At 45.3% G+C, this 18,803-nt stretch overlaps 1 protein-coding gene across 3 annotated transcripts in view; it reads left to right on the forward strand.

Moving 5' to 3' along the window:
• Positions 1-18,803, forward strand: part of LOC138566252 (solute carrier family 26 member 6-like) — a 1,150,832-nt gene that overhangs the window by 412,979 nt on the left and 719,050 nt on the right. For all 3 annotated transcript variants that reach the window (XM_069643338.1, XM_069643340.1, XM_069643339.1), the window contains exon 4: positions 12,698-12,808. In XM_069643338.1, coding sequence (XP_069499439.1) covers positions 12,698-12,808 — 111 coding nt within the window. The remainder of the gene's footprint in view (positions 1-12,697; positions 12,809-18,803) is intronic.

Below are 18,803 nucleotides of genomic sequence, written 5' to 3' on the forward strand. Positions count from 1 at the left end.
ACCAGTATCAGCTAAACAGATGAGTTGTTTATTGCCTATCTGCGCGCCCACCAAGCGTTCCTTGTCAGGGTTGGTACTCATGGATAGGACTGGTCCACTCAAGAACTTTCTGTGGGCTGTCCTAATCGGGATAAGTTTTGGTCCATGGAAACGTGAAAGGGTAGCCTCACAAGACACTAACCCCCCCTGTTAGGTGCTACTGTCCTGTTGGGCACTGCATTATTTGTGGGCATTTGACTTCCGTATGGGACACTTGTTGGGCTGCTTGCAGCTAGGAATTGGGTGGGGCATGTGCCTGTACATGTGGGGGTCGTGGTGGTAACTGAGTGTACACCTGGTGTATCCCATAGGGTAAGGAGGTGGCCATCAGGGGTGGGAAGGCATACGGTTGCGGGGCCAGAGTGGTTGTGTGGATTGTATCCTGCCCCCTGTCTACTCCTGCATTCCCTTGCAAACTGTCCCCACTTCCACAGCTCCAGCACTGAGAGGGTCTTGCACCACCTCTGGGCCCCATCCTGCCAAACCCTTCTCAGCCACCTCTGCGCCCCTGAATCCCACCTCTCCCCTGCTGCTAACCTCCTTGATACTATTCAGGATCCTTTAGCTGTGGTCCGCCGCACCACTGTCCTTGTCCTCCACCCGGCATAAACACTACTATTTTTACGTCGGCAAGTGCTGCTGCCTGCTCTACCAAATATCCCTGTGCAGCTGTCGTTACTGTTCCTTCAAGTGCTATTTTAGCTAGTTTCTTCTGCACTAGTTTCGCTTCTTCCGCCTGTAATTTCTGAGCTGTTTCTTTTTCTCGTTCTTTAATCCTTTTACAATGGTGTATAAATATAGTCTGAATTTCAGCCCACACCTTCGCGTCTATGCCCACTATCTTTTCAAGTGCTTTCTGAACTTCCTTGGATAATCCCCTCTTGATAACAAAGTAAAAAAGAGGATTTGATCGGTCCCCATGATTACCCGTCTCTGCCCTCCACATCTCCTGCACTTTCAAAATGTATTACGCAGGGTCTTACTCGTCCCCCATGGAATACTGCATTATGTACTGCAAGTCTGATGTATCGGGATATGTTTGCCGCAGTGCGTTCCACTCTTGAGCTCTGATATGGTTGATAGGGTTCCCCATCATGAGTGTCATCATCAATTTATACTCCTGGATACCCAGCCTTCACCCAAATCTCTCCCGCCTGATCTCCCACTATTGCTTTAAGCAAGCTTTTCGTAACTCCCACTGCTAAAGGGATCCCAGCAGTCTTGTTTCTCAAACACATACATCGACTTCCCATGTCCAAAAGTATGGGGCAGGAGCACCTTAATCAAGTTGTTTTTATCCATCTGAGCCCAGGTCACATACTGTGCCCTCCCATGGCTTTTATGCAATAATGGCACTGCGTGCTCACTCCCCCTCTCTCTTTTTTATGTCCACTTTCCTTTTTTCCTTGCTAGCGCTGCTCGCCCAAACCTGCTCCTCAAGCGCAGGCTGCACAAACTTTCTACTCAAGGAGAATGCTCTGGCACCTCCTTCTCTCCCTCTGAAATGCCTACAGTGGCCCATTCTCCCTCCTGCAGTTGTTCATCTGCTACCCTATGCAACCTCACTGTCCTATACCCTACGCTTCCTGCATCGTGACCATCCTCTTTCCCCCTTTCAATATGCACATCTAACCTTAACAAAATGCTACCGGCCCGCCACTTGGTTCCATGTGTTAAAATCGCGGCGAAAATGCCTGTTTACACATAAAATCGTGGCAATAAGGCTGTGGTTTTGCCACTGCAATACATTTAAAGGATATGGTGGACATCCCTGCAACCCCCAGACCCATTGTACCATTTAAGTGGTGCGGGGGACACCCCCACAATCCCTGCTCCCCTTAAATGGTATAATGGGGTACACCTTTACTGGGTCAAACCACAGCATTTTTGCCGCAATTTTTTTGTAAAGGTGACATTTTTGCCGCAATTTTATTACTGCATACCAATTTGTTCCCCCCTTCTCTTCGGGCCCGCAATCATGCCAACTCTGCTTGTGTGGTCTGCAGTGCTTCTTCCAACTCCTCTTGGGGGGTGGTCTCTGAGGACACAGTTACAGTAGCAGTGGTATTCGTTAGGTATTGGGGCGACGCTGCCCCGGTGAAGCTACCTATGTCAGGTTGGTTTATCCCATAGCGGGACGGGCTGTCTCCCACGGGTTGGGTCGGGGGAGACCGTGCCTCTTATGGGGCGTTGGTTGCACCATTCTCGGGGTCAGGTGTTACCACTTGGCTGCTTGTGCTCCTCACTGTCCTCAATGTCCTCTAAATTTCTTTTATCTTTTGGAGTTTTTTACCTTTGTAATTAGCCGCTAAAAATGTACTCATGTGTTCCAATATCCCTCTGTTATTGATACCCTGCTCCGGCCATGGGCAAGACATTCCCCTTGCATTTCTGCCACACGCTGTTTGTGATATTTCTATGTTATCCCTATACAACGGCAATGCACCACACATGTATTCCAGCAGTCGTTACTCCCATACTGACAATCGTAATACTAAAAAATGTTGACATTGATATGTGCATACTTTGCATCTTTAGATCTATAAATTAATTTTGATAAATCAAAAATGTTAATGATAAATTATGTCAAAAAAACGAAACAAAATTTTTATTGTTGCATATCTAAGAAACGCTTGGAAGTTGTCAAGAATTCTAAGTATTTGGAAATTGAGATCCGTTCAAATAAAACTAAACTCATGGAAAATGATCTGTTATTAAAAAAAAACAGAATGAAAATGTCAGAGTTGTTGGCGTTTGAGAGAAAGGAGGTATGGCAGGTTTTCGGCAATTCCCATGATCAGGTTTTACCATCAAAAAGTGGTCCCGCGCTTACTATGCAGAGCTGGAACTGGCCTACTACCGACCATCTGGGGGAGAGTGGAGTCCCTACTGTAGAAAAGGATTCTCCCAATTCCCAGGGGGACACCATTGCCTGTGATTAGACATGAATTGGGCTTGGTGTCATTACAGGCACGCGTGGACTGGAGGCAGCTGCAACTTTTGAGAACGCTATTACTCCCCCCAGATAACTGTGTGCTGTCTGAATTACGCTCTGTGTTGTTCCTTAATCCCTCTAGGGTTTTGATCGAGTGGTTCCAATCAAACTTAAAACTTCTGGCTGACTATTGTCTGGACCTTGAGGAATTGTTTGCTCCATGGGTAGATAAGAAAAGGTCCCTGTTTGAGCTTGACTGGATCGGGAAATAGAGAATCAGCTATGAAGTATAATTTGTTTTATCATCTAGCATATGAAATAAGAGCATTTAACCTAATACCGTGTTACCTTGTAAAACACCCATCTAGGAAACATCGATCCGAAATGCTCCGGGTTAAACTGAAAGTATTACCTACTAGGGAGGCAATAGGAGCCAGACAAGGAATCCAACGCAATTTGCGTCACTGTAGATACTGTTCCCTGCAAATAGTAACAATTCGTCACCTTTTATTTGAGGGCCCAAAACTACATGAATTACGTACTTATTACCTCCAGAAGTGTGGCCTGGAAGCCTCTGTCTTTGCGGGGGTCGCTTGGATCATGTCAGGGTCACCAACAATTAACAGAAACCCCTCAACGATCACTCCAGAAAAAAATGACACCCACTAGGGAAAAGGCCCAGCCCACCTCTTGCAAGGAGAACAGTGTTTTATTTCCACAAAAATAGAACACACCAGCAAAATCAGCATGAGCAACACGTTAAAAATGTACACAGCGTCATCAATGACCTAAGTTACATAGGTTATGAATCCGAACGGCTTGTTGGTGTGACTCTATACATAGGCTACCTGCCCCAGGGCTTTAAGTGGGCCGGGGCCTGCCGGGGCTGGGCCCCGGCAGGCTCCGAAATTTCGTTTTCAGGCGGGGCCCTGCCGGGGCCCACTAATCTCCCCGGGCAGCCCCGGCCACTACACGAAAAGGCATTTTTGTCTACAGCCTGAAGCTCTCGCTCGTGTGCGAGAGCTTCAGGCTTCAGAAAAAAATGCCTTTCAGCTATAATGGTGGCGCCGCACCTGCGAGGCATCCCTTTAATCAAGGGATGCACGTGGGCCGGCGCCACCATTATGGAGAAACGTGAGGCCGCTGGAAGCAGAGGCCTTGCTTTCTAAATACTGAAGCTCCCGCCGATTCGCGGGAGTTTCAGTCTTTAGGAAAAAGGCCTCTGCTTCCAGTGGCCTCACCCTGTCAGCCTTAATGGTGACGCTGCCCCTCCCCAGCTGGCGAGGGGCAGCAACACCATTAAGGCTGAATAGGCGAGGCGCTGTCCCCTGCCAGGCAATCCTATACAAAATAAATGCCGAGATCAGCACCCTCTCCCCAGTAGGGGAGAGGGTGCTAATCTCTACAAAAGGCTGCCTGGCAGGGGTGCCAGTAGCCCATTGAGCCGGGGCTCGTCAAGGGGGCGTGGCCTAACGGCCCATCAAGACCCCGTTGTTAGGCCACGCCCCCTCGATGGGCCCCGGCTCGATTTGTAGTGCCACTTAAAGCACTGACCTGCCCTATAAGGGATGCCAGGCTGTTCGTCCCAGCCCCTACTGTACTTCTTCCTAAAAATGTGTTTTGGCTTTGTGGCATGCTGATGAAGTGGTAAACCATGTTCACTGTGAAGGGAAACAAAAACTGTATGAGAGGCGAATGGATCTGCAAGGCATACGTTAGTTTTGCAAAATTGATTAGTCAAAATTGTTACACAAAATATTTTTTTGAAAATGATTAGCAATTTTCGTGTCTCCATTTTCAATGGGAAAAGTAGTTAATTGCAACAAGGCATCAATGAAGACTCAACAGTTTGTGTGTGTGTCATTTTTGCTTTTCTATCAAATTAGTCTAAAGGTTTTGCCAGTGTTGGGTATAAAAGTGCACAGACACAGGCAAATGGCAGGTTTAAACAATTTTATAAAGGTGTGCTTGCTGTATTGTGCTAGACAATGGAACAAATCACCAAGAGTACTTCGAGTTGGCACTGGCCTGGGAGACCGGGTGAGTGCAAAAGGGATCTAACCCAGTACGGGCCTATTTTAGAAATCTGTGCAAGGAAAGACTGCTAGGGCTTTGTGTGGGCTGCAGTGCTGTATTGTCAGGACTGAAGTGAATTCGCAGACCTTATTGCAGGTTTGGAAAAGCTATGATAATACAGAGCACACATGTAATGCATTGGCAGAGTTATAAACAGGCCCCATAACAACAGAGAGTGCTGCGGGTAAAGATTGAGGTGTATTGGCAGAGCTGAATGCTGGTTTTATTGCTGGGATAGCAATTGGTGCTGCTGACCAGGATTGAGGTACATAGGGAGGACTTCTTATTGGCCCCAGTGCTGGACAAGCAATATTTGCCGAACGTTGGGATTAAAATACAATGCTGTGCACTGGCCATAGTAGCAAAATGGTAGGTAAAGCTACATTGGGGTGCTTTAACAGAGGTGTATGTGAATCCCAGCAGTGCTTTCTGAAAGTCAGGATTGATGTGCATTGGCAGAGCTGTGTGCTAACCCCATTGCTCGACTAAGAGGGGGTGCTGCTGCTCAGTATAGAGGTGCACTGGCAGGGATGTGTGCTGGGTCCAGTGCAGGAATCGCATTGGGTGCTTCAGATTAGGACTGAGCCACATAGGGCCATAAACTGCCTAGTAATGGAGAAGCAGGGAGTGCTGCAGATCCGAGGTACATTAGCTGATCTCAAAGCTGAGGCAGCACGAGATTCTGCCAGTTAGTAAGAGGCGCATTGGCATAGATATGTGCTGGCCCCTGTGCTAGCTTAAAGGCCATTTTGATGGTAAAAGAGGAGGAGCATCAATAACATATTCCGCAAATATCATTACCAATCGAAAAATATATATTAGTCTGTGTGTTCATGGGGTGAGCCGAAACATTCCAGCTCCAATTTATTTATTTATTTTAATTTTTGTAACGCGCCACATGCCCGCAGGCACAGGTCCCTGGGTCCACTCCTGCTGGATACAGCCAACAGGGCTTGGCGACAGGGGATTTGCGGCAAACAAGTTGCAGCGAATGGCTCACGGCAAAACTTCCTGATTGAATTGTTCTGTGCACTTTCAATATCCAATAAAACTTTGAAAGCCAAACTAGGCTCACATTTGCTACCAACAAATAGAGCTCAAATACCAGCCTCACTGCTTAAATAACATGCGTGATCCTTGCCAAGTATTTACTCTCACTGCGCGTTTTGATCTGCAAATCATTGGAAGTGTTCCGTTGTACAATTTATTCATATAAAGCCCTCACAGTTTTGAAATCTAGGCAACATATCTAGGCAACATATCGACCAACTATATGCACATGACTACAAAGGTATTTTCTGCTTTCGATCATAGAAAGTTTATTAATAATAATAATAATGCTTTAATGTGATATAGATTGAAAACTTCAAACTTTACACATATTGCTTATACATAATCAGAAAAAGAAAAAGTTTATTTAAATCTTATTACATATTCTAATCAAGTGTAGCTTAAGTGTTACAAGCAGTTAACTCGCTCTGTGTCTGAAACACACACTTAAGAACTGCTGGGAGAATGAGTTGTCTCTTAGGCCCTGCTAATCACTCCACTGAAATAAGCGTACTCCCATCACACCCCATCACAATATTTCAATTGCCTAAAAATGTAAGCATTGAAATGAAATGCTTTACATCAGTAACTGCCAGGCCTTTGTTAACAGTATAGCCTCAAGCACTTTTTAATGTCGCTGTCCGGTCCGGTCCTGTCCTGTGACGGGTCTGTTGTTAATCCAGGTCAGGTCAACCTAACCGTACATTTTGGGAGGGGCTAAAGCGCGGTCTGCTGATTGGCCGTTGCGCCATTGGTGTCACTCCATACTGAAAGGTAATTTTCTGTCACTGCTGCCAAGAGAAAAGTATGCAACGGCAAAGATGTGTGTATTTGGAGGAGGGAGAGGTTTTGGAAAGATAGTGAAGAAACCGCAGGTCTGTCAAGATAACTGCATAATCATACTGCCCTACTTGGAACTTTTGCATGGCCGCTGTGAAAAGTCCCCGGAAGAAGGGTGCTGCTCGGAGGAGGTTCAGTCCAACAGGCTGGACCCTGAGCCTCTGCAGAGCAGCACACCGATCCGAGGTGTCATGCCAGGCCTCCTAACACCGTCAGCCTCACGGAATAACCCGACATAATGCTATAACTACATCCGGTAGGAGAAATATTCCCAGTGCACAACCCTGCACTCACAGGCTTGTGTGGGAGCGAGTGCCTGGAAGCATTTCTCTTGCTGGATGGACATCCTGCAGGCCTTCTCTTCTCTTCCCTCACCAGCATGTGGTATGTCCCCACTCCCAGCATGTTTGTACACCGAGCTGTAGAACCTCGCACCTAAGCAGCTGCAGCGACGGGACTCCATAGTTCAATTCACCTGCTATGCTCCGGCTTCTTACTGATCCACATCCATGAGACAGGGCAGCAGATCATGATAATGATGTCTTATTTATATAGCGCCTTTATCCAAAGCGCTTTACAGAGCACATATTTACTTACAATATCACCCAACCGAAATTGGTACTCATTTATCGACCTCAGAAGGATGAAAGGCTGAGTTGGCATTGCCGGGTTTCAAACTTGCGACCTGCAGATTACGCTCAGAACGCAGCAGCGAGCGCTCAACCCGCTGAGCTATCTTACCGGCTGATGAGCGCATGGGACTCAACCTAATGATTTAGTTCTCCTGCACATGTGCCCCACTGAACTGCACTTGCTTCTGCGTCCGTACTGGACTGAAACTCGGCACATAAATTGATACAATGTTTCAGCCCTGACCGGGAGCCTCGTCCGTACGCTGTGGCACTCATACACAAATGGTACTGAACTGGCACTATCAACGCTCTAGAAAATCATGTCTCAGTAAGCAAATTACTGCTATTGTATCACAAATGTTATGCCTTGCTGTGTTTGGTTTCCTTGTTAAACACGTGGTTATTTGTGGTGTTATCCCTTGAGGTCTCGGACCCTCCTGGCTCTAGACCTTGGTTTCACATGTGGGTGCGAGTACCAGACCCGTAATGTTGCATTGTTACTACTTCGTTCATTTCCCTCCAAGTCTGCAACTCTTTCTCACTTGCTTCAGGGTCCTAGACCGTTATAAATGTGTAATTTGTCTCTTGTTTATATCAGGGTCCCAGACCCTCCCATCAAATAGCTAATGGCCTCTGTCATCTGTCCTCTGGCCTCTTGGCTTTGAACTTAGATTTCACTGGTGTGCAGACATCCAACAGGCCCTAGCCAATAAAATTAACATGCTCCAAAATAAAATCCTGCAAAAAAAAAGAAGCTTTAAATCTACAGGGCTCCTCAAAAAACCCCTTTCCTAGTGTATCACAGACAGCACATAATAATACATTCCATTTCTCCAAAATGTCTACACTAGAAAAAATAATCTTGTCACTGAAGCCTTCCAACCACAAAGGGGACATTTGTCCAGCACAACTAATACAAGATGCTGCAAGAGAATTATCTCCTTTCATTACTAAACTAATCAATGCCTCCTTTGCTACAGGCACTATCCCGGCCAACCTCAAACAATCCTGGGTGCTCCCCCTCTTCAAGAAACAGACATTAGATCCACTCATTCCGACTAATTATCGTCCCATCACCACGGTTCCATTTCTACTCAAAATATTGGACAAAGCTGCCTTTAATCAAATCCAACAACACCTTGAACTTCACAAACTCCTAGGCAATAGACAATCTGGCTTCCGCCCACTACACGGAACGGAAACAGCCTTAATCGATTTAAAATCACAAATAGACGAGCTGAGAGACAAAGGGAGGACAGTACTTCTGCTCATACTTGATCTCTCAGCTGCATTTGATCTGGTTGATCATAAGGTCGTCTGTAGACACCTTGATCAGCGGCCCACTTTTCCCAGGAAGCCATTACATGGATTGAATCCTTCCTGAGCGAGAGAACGATGAGAGTGTTCTCCCCATCAGCAGCTGCTGACCTGACCCCTATTCTGTGTGGTGTTCCTCAGGGCTCTTGTGTCTCGCCAACACTCTACAATATCTTCGCCAAGCCCTTGTTCGATGATCTGGACCTTCTGGGTGTCACCTACACGAATTATGCAGACGACACTCAGATTCTCCTCCCGCTTTCTGGGGATCATAGTAAGGACACGGAGTTGGTGAACAAGGTATATCTTATCATCCAAGCATGGATGGCCACTCATGGCCTTTGCTTGAACGATGATAAGACTGAGTTGTTGATTCTGGGTTCACAGGCCAATATCAAAAAACTAGGACAGGAGTTCGCTTCATTCAATATCGATGGGAATCCCATTAAAGTCTCCAAGGAGGTAAAACCCCTTGGCTTCTATCTGGATTCCACACTGTCTTTTGACAAACAGATACAAACCTTAAACTCATCCACGGCCTACACTTTCAAATTGCTAAGAGCAGGCAAACCCTTCCTCTCGGATGATAGTTGTCTGATTCTGGCCAGAGCTTTAATACTCTCCAGAATCGACTATTGTAATGCACTTTACAGTGGGGCTAACAAAACTACCGTCCGGAAGCTCCAGATACTACAAAATAATGCCTTAAGAGCAGCCCTAGGTACTAATAAAAGAACCCATATTTCTTCCCTCAGACGCCAACATAAATGGTTATCCACAGATAACAAAATTCAGCTCAAGACGCTGTGCCTGACCCACAAAGCCCTTAATCATGCTGCCCCCAGTTACCTTTCAGATAAATTCCAAAGAAGAACCTCTATTAGACCAACTAGAGCTGGCAATACCAATTGTATGACTATACCTAGATATAGGCTCACTACTATTGGTGGCAATAGCTTCCCTGTAAAGGCAGCGAAACTATGGAACACAATTCCTCAAGACCTGCGCAGGGAGCAACCTTTCCCATCCTTCAGGAAAAATGTTATCAAACATATTATCTCGACCGACCCATAGTCTCCCACCCTTAGTCCTTTCACTTACTATCCTCACGTAACTGCATGGTACCTTTGAATCACATGGGAAATCTGCTCCACCTGTGAGTCTTACTGCAACATGGTAGTGGAACATATTGTAACCTGTATATCTGAACTTTGCTCACTGTCAGAACTTATATGTCTCTACTCTACCCCGAGTCCGATGGCTCTATAGAGGGACTCTTCCGTAATTTGTAAATTTGTACATTATATATTACTGTAACTATATAACCACTATATTTGCCTTCTGAACTATGCGTTGTAGCTACTGTATTTACTATTATATTTGCATATCTTTGTATATTGTATAACTATGTAAGCCTTGCATCTTCATAATGTTGCACCCTATTACCTCCGGGTCTGGAGCGCGTAATTAAGTGAATAAACAAACAAACAAACACTGGAGGGTGTGAGTCCCAGACTCGAAATGCTGTGTCGCATCCACTTTAGTCTCTCCTACCAAGTTTGCACCTTTATCTAATTTGTTTCAGGGTCCCAGACCCTTGTGATCTTGGGCGCAGGTCTCAGACCCGCACAGGTGCGTTGTATTCATTTGGTTCACTCTTCTGCCAAACATACAACTGTCTTTTATTTTGTGTGGGGTCCAATACCCCTTCACTTGTTTCAGGGTTCCAGACCCTCATGGTTTTCGGTGCGGGTCCCAGACTTTGCACAGGTATGATGTATTTGTTTGGCTCAGGCTCCAAGACCCTCCTTCTCCGGCTCTTTATCTCACCTCCGTGCCACCCCAGATCTCCCTCTGCTCCCAGGTGTCCCGCATATCTGCTTCCCTCCCATGTGGCGGTGTCCGTGGTCCCGGGCAGCTGTCTCCTTCCAGGACGCTTCAGCAGTGTTCGGGTGTCCAGTAGGATCTGCAGCCTTGCTGCAGACTAAGGCCCCTTCCCAGCATGTGTTTGGTTTCTTCCACGCTTGTCCTCTTTGGGGGACGGCTCTCCCTCTTTCGTGTCTCTGACGCTTTTTATTTTTAGCCTGAGCTTGAACGCCATTGGAACTTGTTGGATTGATATGTTCTTTCAAGCCATTCGTGGGCCTCAGGAAGCTAGCTTGCTCATTCGGTTGCTCGCAAGTGATCGTTGTACTCCTGGCCATCTTGCTCGTCACAGTATCGCCCGTCAAGCTACCTGCACAATATTTTCTATTATTCTGTAAACCAGTTTGATTATATTCTTTTTCAGTGTGGATTTGCATGTTGGTTAGACTGTATGCATTTTCAATATTATTTAGATTAGTTTGGCTATGTGTATAATACTTTATACTGTCTCGGTCTTCAATATTATGATGTGGGTTGATTTCACTAACTTGACAGTAATATATATTAGCTGTATCGAGGGAGAGGATAGTAGGAGCTAGTCTTGGAAAAGGAGTAGGGTGAGGTAAAGTGGAATGATACTGCATTCCCTGGTGATAATCGCCCCCAATCCCACAGGGGGCTTCCTTCCCCATGTGACCCTCCCTCGGTGCACCTCCCCCAGTGGGACTACCACCCTAAGCGCATGGGAAAGGTCTCCCCCTAGGGAAGAAGGGACTACCTCTTCAGATATGCCACAATTCACATTTGTTAGGTACAAATGACACAAATATACTTATCATACAAAGGTGCAAATGATACAAACATACAAGATACAAACACACAATGATAGAAAAATGCAAGACACAAATGATAAAAGATACCATCAATGTTTGTGAATCCATGCGAGGAGGATCCGAACGTTTCTCTGGCAATTATGATGTTGTCGGTGTGTGTTTGGTTTGGGGAGGGGTGTTACGATGTCAGGGTGTGAGGTAACATCCTGAACCAGAGTTTGTGATTGATCAGCGTGATCACAGGCTAAAGTAATCCGGTTGCGTTGTCACCGGAGCACTTAGCCAGTCCTAGTATCCCTTGCTGTAGGTCTGTCCTCATTGCCGTTTTGGGCGCACTATGCAAAGGGACACAAAGATAGGCCAAGTAAAGTTATTGGTGAGACTAGCCTCTTCACGAGTTGGGCGGTATCCTGGTGGTATTAATGCCGGGACACTGCCCGAGCTAATAGCGTTAACGCCAAACACGATCACAGGTTTGGCGGTAACGGTAAGTCCCCATTGGGACCACTGGACCCAATGGGGAATTTCGGCGCAATTAGCACACGCTAATAGCGCAGCGCTAATTGCGCCGGAAAATGGTAATTTTCCCTGTGCAATTAGCCCCAGCTCAGACCTGGGGGTAAATGCAGCCAAACTCGTGATTTTGCAGACCCTTAAATGCGCCACATTTAAAGGTTACCGCCAAACTCGTGATGAGGCTGTTGTGTTTAATGCAACATGAGGAAAGTCATGTGCGTGTAGTTTTTGTGTGCCCTCCCTTTCTATGTTTTAAGCTGTGGTTTGTGACAGTATGATGCAGTCGGTATTCCCTATATCTTTGCAAAATGCCTTTATTCATTTTCCATACTATGCTTTATGTTATCTACTCATAGTAGCACTCTCCTCTTCCCCATACAAGTCCAAACATCTCTTGCAGGTCCCAAGCCCCTAAGAGGAAACGTATATCACACAATTGTGCATTTTAAATGCAGTATTTTGTTGAGTCTGGTACTGGCTAAACTGTTAATAGCATAGTTGAATGTGCGGCTATCTTAACAGGTAATGTTCTTTCGCCCTATGTGCAAGCGTTGCATTCATTTGTTCTCATGCTTTCTCTCTTTTATTTTCAGGCCTTGCGTATGCTCTCCTTGCCAGTGTGCCTGCAGTTTTTGGGCTGTACTCTTCCTTTTACCCGGTGTTACTGTATTCCATCTTTGGGACATCTCGTCATATCTCCGCAGGTGAGTAGACCCTGTGATGAATGGACAGACTATGCTCTTGAATGGATCTTGACAAACGTGTGTGTGTCTCTGTGTCACTGTGTATTTGTGTGCACAAGTTTATAGTGAAAAAAGGTCTTTCCAATCCACCCCTTCATTGCCCCTCTCTCTCACAACCTTCCTTCTGTGATGGTGCAGATAGCCTAAAACAATAATGTAACGCAAACTGCCTCGAGGAATAAGTGCCAGTTGTTATGATTAAGCACATCCCATCCATTCCTTTTCGGTTTCATTTTGTCCCCATAAGGGAGAGATGATGGATGCAGCAGAGTTGGGCCGCGGGCTCTGCCTGCCTAGGGAATCAAGCTGCATTGCAGTGATGGGTCACAGGAAGGCCTGAATAACAAGGCTGCAGGTTGCTGGTGCAGAGGTGAGATGGCCTAACTCAGAGGTATGCAACCTGTGGCTCTCCAGATGTTTTGGACTACAACTCCCATCAACCCTTTCCAGCATAGTCAATGGTGAGGGATCATTGGAGTAGTAACCCAAAACATCTGGAGAGGCACAGGTTGCAGAACCCTGGCCTAGCTGTTTGCGCGGGCTGTTCCCATGATGGGCATGAACAAGACTGATGTGCATATGGTTGGTTCCCTCTGGAATGGCAGAGGCAGGCTAAAGACTGGTACAATGGAGGCAGTCTAGAACAATACAAGGGATTAACATGAAAATCCAAGCTTTTCTCTCTCTGATTTTATTGCGTCTATACATTCTTCTATACTGTCTCGCTCTGATTTCTTTTTCCCATGATTTCCTTTTCTAATTTTCCACTTCTCTTCTTTCTCTCCCTAATACTACATTTTATGCACTTTGCATTGCACCCCATACTCACGCCATTGGCCAATCTCTGGAATTCATATGAATAATCCTACTCACCCTCCCACTCAGTATTTTTTATTTTATGTTACCTCTGGAGTTACACTTGTCACTTTTTGTTTTTATGATTCAAAAATATTTGTATGTTTCCACCGTCCACTTCACAGCTTAGCTAATGCGGTTTTGAGGCGTTTTTTTCTGTTTTTTCAGCTTGGAACTGGGGGAAGAGGTGTGTCTTGCATTGTTTCCTAATACCTAAGTGGTTCCGTTGCTTTCAGAAATCTAGAGAAACCTTTCTCCAGGTTTTGGAGAACAATTGCTCCCAAAAGTCCCATGGTGAGTTAAAGAAGGGAGGGGTAGGAATTAGAATGTCCTATGAGTTCGGATGAGAAATGGGGCTGCGAGTTAGGGTGAACAATGTGCTTGGCATTACCTGGAAGCTTGTGCCCCTCTTCCCAGAAAGCAGGGACTACCTCGGATGAGAACCTCTCAACCACCCAACTCCATTCAACCTTGTGTCTGCTTGCTTTGAATAATGACCACAAACACAGTGGCAGGTTGATTATAGAACTTTCAGCAAGATGTTGCTCTTAAAAGTTAATTGACAATCCTATTTTTACAATCTCTGGTCAGGTGATGCCTTTACAGCAGCAGAAATGTATTTCCATTCAAATAAATACTTATAATGAAATCATCCCTATCTAACCTTAACAGATTATTATTGAAATAAATACTTAACAAGACACAGAACAAACAATTAAACTCGTATTAGCTATTTTACCTGTCCATCCCCCATCCATCATTAATGTTAAATACAGAGGTGATTAGGAAAAAAAACATGCAGTTATGTGTTTTTGCCCTTATTCTTCCCACCTTTAAATTGTCCTTTAGCTGGAATCCCTTAGAACAGTCCTTCTCAACCTCCACCTAAATATTTTTCTTTTTTGTAAATCTTTTTTTGAACCTAAAAAAGGAAATTAAATGTTTGCCAATCTATGTGTTTGTAATTCGAAGTTATTTGTTCAATTAATTTACTGTCCACCTCACAGTTACCTTTTTACAGAAGTTTGGGCCATGAAAGATTGAGGGTTACACCGACAAAATGTGGGCGCCATATCTTGCTTACCGAAAGTTTCCATCTTGTTTTTTGGCAGATGCAGTCTATTTGGAAATGTGTGGCCAAAGAACAGCTTTGTGTATGTATGTGTTTGCATGTGCTTACATGTGGTCAAGCACACAACTAATTTAGGATGGAACCTTGCCATCTTTCATTCTAAAAATGTGTTTCAAACTGGAACTGGACATGTCCATCAGTCCAAAACTCCTCCCATGTTCCCTCATATCGCTGCTACCAGTAAGAGAGGACACATCATAAATAGGTTGCCTTAAGCATCAGGCTATATCAAGGTTTCAAAGTGAAAGGGAGGTTACATTCCAGATGGCCATCATCCATGACTGTGGAAGGTGTCTTTGTACAGTGCGCTATAAAGGGAGGGGCCCATGCTGAAAAAGAAACAATGGAGATGGGAAAGATCCTGCCCAAATCTGAGTGTATGGAAATAACTGGGCTAACGAAGCGTTTGACAGTGAATGGGTCGTAGAAGAGACAACAAGTGTTGTTAAGCATTCACCAGCTAGAACTTATCTCCACTTCTAGAGTTAGCTCCAACCACTAAAATATGACCTTCATAAAAGTGGAGGTTGATTATGTTGTCAGTTCGCACCATGGTCCAGAGTTCAATATATAGATGACTTTGTGTCATCCTTGTGGCATTCAGCATCTGTTGTCACTGTTAATCCTCTTGTAATTGGACCACTGGAGGTGTGGTCTTGTATGAATTAGGACTTATGGCGCAATGGACAACATCCTGGGTAGGGGCTTGGTGAAGAACATCAGGAGCGTGAGGAGGAGGAGACTGGGTTAACATTATGATATGGTTATGATTGGCTACCTATAATGTGCTTAATACACAGAGGTTTCTAAGCGCGGACCCGGGGATCGAACCTGTGGTGCTCTGTGTCATTTTGCTTCCGAGGTGAGCACGTTGTCCGTGAGCTATCCTCCCGAGATGAGTGATGCGTGACAGTGTTTGATGCAGAGAATTTACTGCTGCAGCAGAGAAAGAGACTTGGTAGCAAATCCCTAGGAAGCTGTAACTGTGCCAGGATGGGGTGGGGGTGGGAGAGCAAGAGACCTACTGGCCATCTGCAGCCATAACACAGATGCAAGACACACACTTTGTAACTGTAATGGGGTGATTTGCCGTTAGACCAATGCCTAAGCGAAGCAGCACATAAGAGAAGACTGCTGAGCCTAGTGTTTGGGTGGGAGTGCACATCTCAACAGGAGATGAGTAAAGGGGCTGGTGTGGACCAGTAGGGGTATGCAAAGCAGATGACTGAGAGACTGACCCATGCAGTGAAGAAGCAAGCAAGCACAACAGACCTGAGAACGAGACCCGAGTCAAAGAGGGATGCGAGTAAGACGGCCGTAGTGAGAGAGAAGGACTGGTGGATATTGGAAGCGTTGGCCCCTTCCCACTCCAGGCCAAGAAGGATTTGAATCACTGTAGCAGGGAATGACCAGGCCAAGCCCTAAGACATTGTGTGAAGGGAAAGACTGGTATTGAAGCCTGTACTTGGTCCAAGTAATGTAATGTGAAATGGTTTGTATAGCACCCTTCTGCAAATAATGTTCACCTCGCTGAGCATAGCTCTGTAAGAAAGGAGGGGGCAGTGTGTGTGTTAGTCGAATATCTCATCTTACCTTAAAAGACTTACAGAGCGCACGTACGCCCAAAGGGCATCTTGGCGCTAGCAGCATTACAGTCAACCTGACAAATCCTTACCAAGAAGGAATCGGGCAAAGGCAAAGGTCTTCAGAGACCGACGGAAAGATTGGGGATCAACAGTCACCCAAAGATGGAATAGGAGCGAATTCCAGAACTTAGCTGCAGCGATGAAAAAGGCGCGTCCGCTCACCCCCCAGAGCCGCACACGCGCATCTAGGTATACAGCCTTTCCATCAAAAATATTTCCATCAAATCATTATCCATCGAAATTCTTTAATTGAAAAGCTTTTCCATCAAAAAGATATTCATGGAATTCATTTCGATGGATTTCCAACTCAAACATACCTTGAAAATTTCAGCACTGGAGAAGGGTTCAATTTTTGAAAATGGGTTGGGGGTAGGGGATTGGTGGGGGTTGAGGGGTGTTTGGGGGATCCCCCAATAAACAATAAATACCACAAGTTACAGGGAGCTGTCCAGTATTAAAATTATACATTTCAGCCCTGGACAGCTCCCTGTAACGTTATAACGTTAGCATGTTTCATCGAATTTCTATGCAAAAAATTGAAAGTGTTTATATAACGAAACCCTATTCGATGAAAGGGTTTCGATGCATAAACACTTTGCACTTTATGTATGGCAATTTGATGGAACATTTTTTGTTGGATAAATTTCGATGCATTTTATGTTCGATGGTAAATCTTCGATTAAAAGACTAGTAACCGCGCAACTAGAATGGTGCAAGACTCCTGGGAGTTGAGAGAGCGGTTAGGGACATATGGGCAGAACCTATTCCGAAGGTACTCAGCGCCATTGCCATAAAAGGCCCGATGCACAATGTCCACAGATTTAAACTGGACCCTTTGTCCAACAGGAAGCCAGTGTAATTGCAGTAAACCAGGAGAAATATGCATACGGTAGGAGGATCCAGTTACCAATCTCACTGCAGCATTTTGCAACACTTGAAGGCGCTGCACGAAATAGAGTGGCTGGGTCAGATTGTTAGGACTGGAGGGACTGGCAGGACCCACGACTTACCTTCCACACAGCGGTGCTGTGTTGCTCCAATCCCTCTGTCCTTTCTAGGAGCTTACTGACTCCCGTGGTGACTGGCGAGCCGATACGGCAATCACGACACTGAAGCTGAAACAAGGAGACAGGCTGCGTGAAGCGCGACCACTCGTTAGGGTCTTTTACGCAGGTTGCACATCACCGCCAAACTTCCTGGCGTAACTAATTCACACACTTATGAATATAAAAGAACCATCCTCCCAACATTCCGCATTCTTGCAACAGTCGTTTTTCTACTTGTCAAGAGCCATGCTGCCATGAGACTGGTTTTCCTGAGACTCTGCAGAACTATATTCCTTAGGTAACTATACTAGGCAATTAGTATTCTTGTGTTATTTTCTCCATCTTGAAAGATCTACCATGTGTTATCCAGACATCTTAGGTTCACTCTGGGACTTATCCTGAAGCCAGGTATTTATGTTACCAGGGACTCTTCAAGGGATACCTGGGTAAATGGTTGTTATTTTTCATTAATACCATTTTTGTTCTCATCCTCCTTAGATATTGTTATGAAGCGGCTTCATAAACTTCTTAGGTTACATGTAAGATCTTTATTTTAAGTTACATGAGATCTTAAGCATAGAATGACCACCGGGTCCCATCACCCAGGTTCAACTGACAGCATTGGAATCCTGGACCGAAGCTCATAGGCAAACATTCCACAAGTTCTCACAGAGTTCCCAAGCCATCTCATAATTATGCATTAAGTAACATCTCCCTTTCTAATGACAATGCCAACACTGGATGTTCCTAAACATCTTCATGTTCCTAAACAACCAGATCACGATGGAGAAAAACCCTCTGCCTAATTTGAAGACGCTGGCCATTCGTCCCCGAAATCCATCTTCTTCCTCACTGGTTGGCCACGCACCCAAACAATGGCAGTTTCAGAATAGTCAAACCACAAAACATAGTGCTCGCATAAAGCAAACAAGATAGGTCCAAAATCTAAGAGAAACAATATAAAAACATAACTTAACTCATCACCGGGAACACTTCTGACACTTCCACTATTAGACAACTTATAGGGCGTCCCCTGTCAGTCACCTTCACCTACGAATGAAATAGAGCGGGTGCTCTTCTGTCCCTTACAGATGAGTACTCTGAAACAATTTTCCCTGTAGTGCAGCACACTATTAAACGCTAACAGAGGCGCTACCTCTCAGTACAAACAATTGTCACTGTAATGCATCACACTCCTAAATGCTAACAGAGGCGCTACCTCTCAGTACATTAGCCACTGTAGTGCACCACACTCAGAGAGGCGCTACCTCCCTACA

The sequence above is a fragment of the Ambystoma mexicanum genome, chromosome 2p (assembly GCF_040938575.1).
Source record: "Ambystoma mexicanum isolate Mex_15411 chromosome 2p, UKY_AmexF1_1, whole genome shotgun sequence".
Taxonomy (NCBI): domain Eukaryota; kingdom Metazoa; phylum Chordata; class Amphibia; order Caudata; family Ambystomatidae; genus Ambystoma; species Ambystoma mexicanum.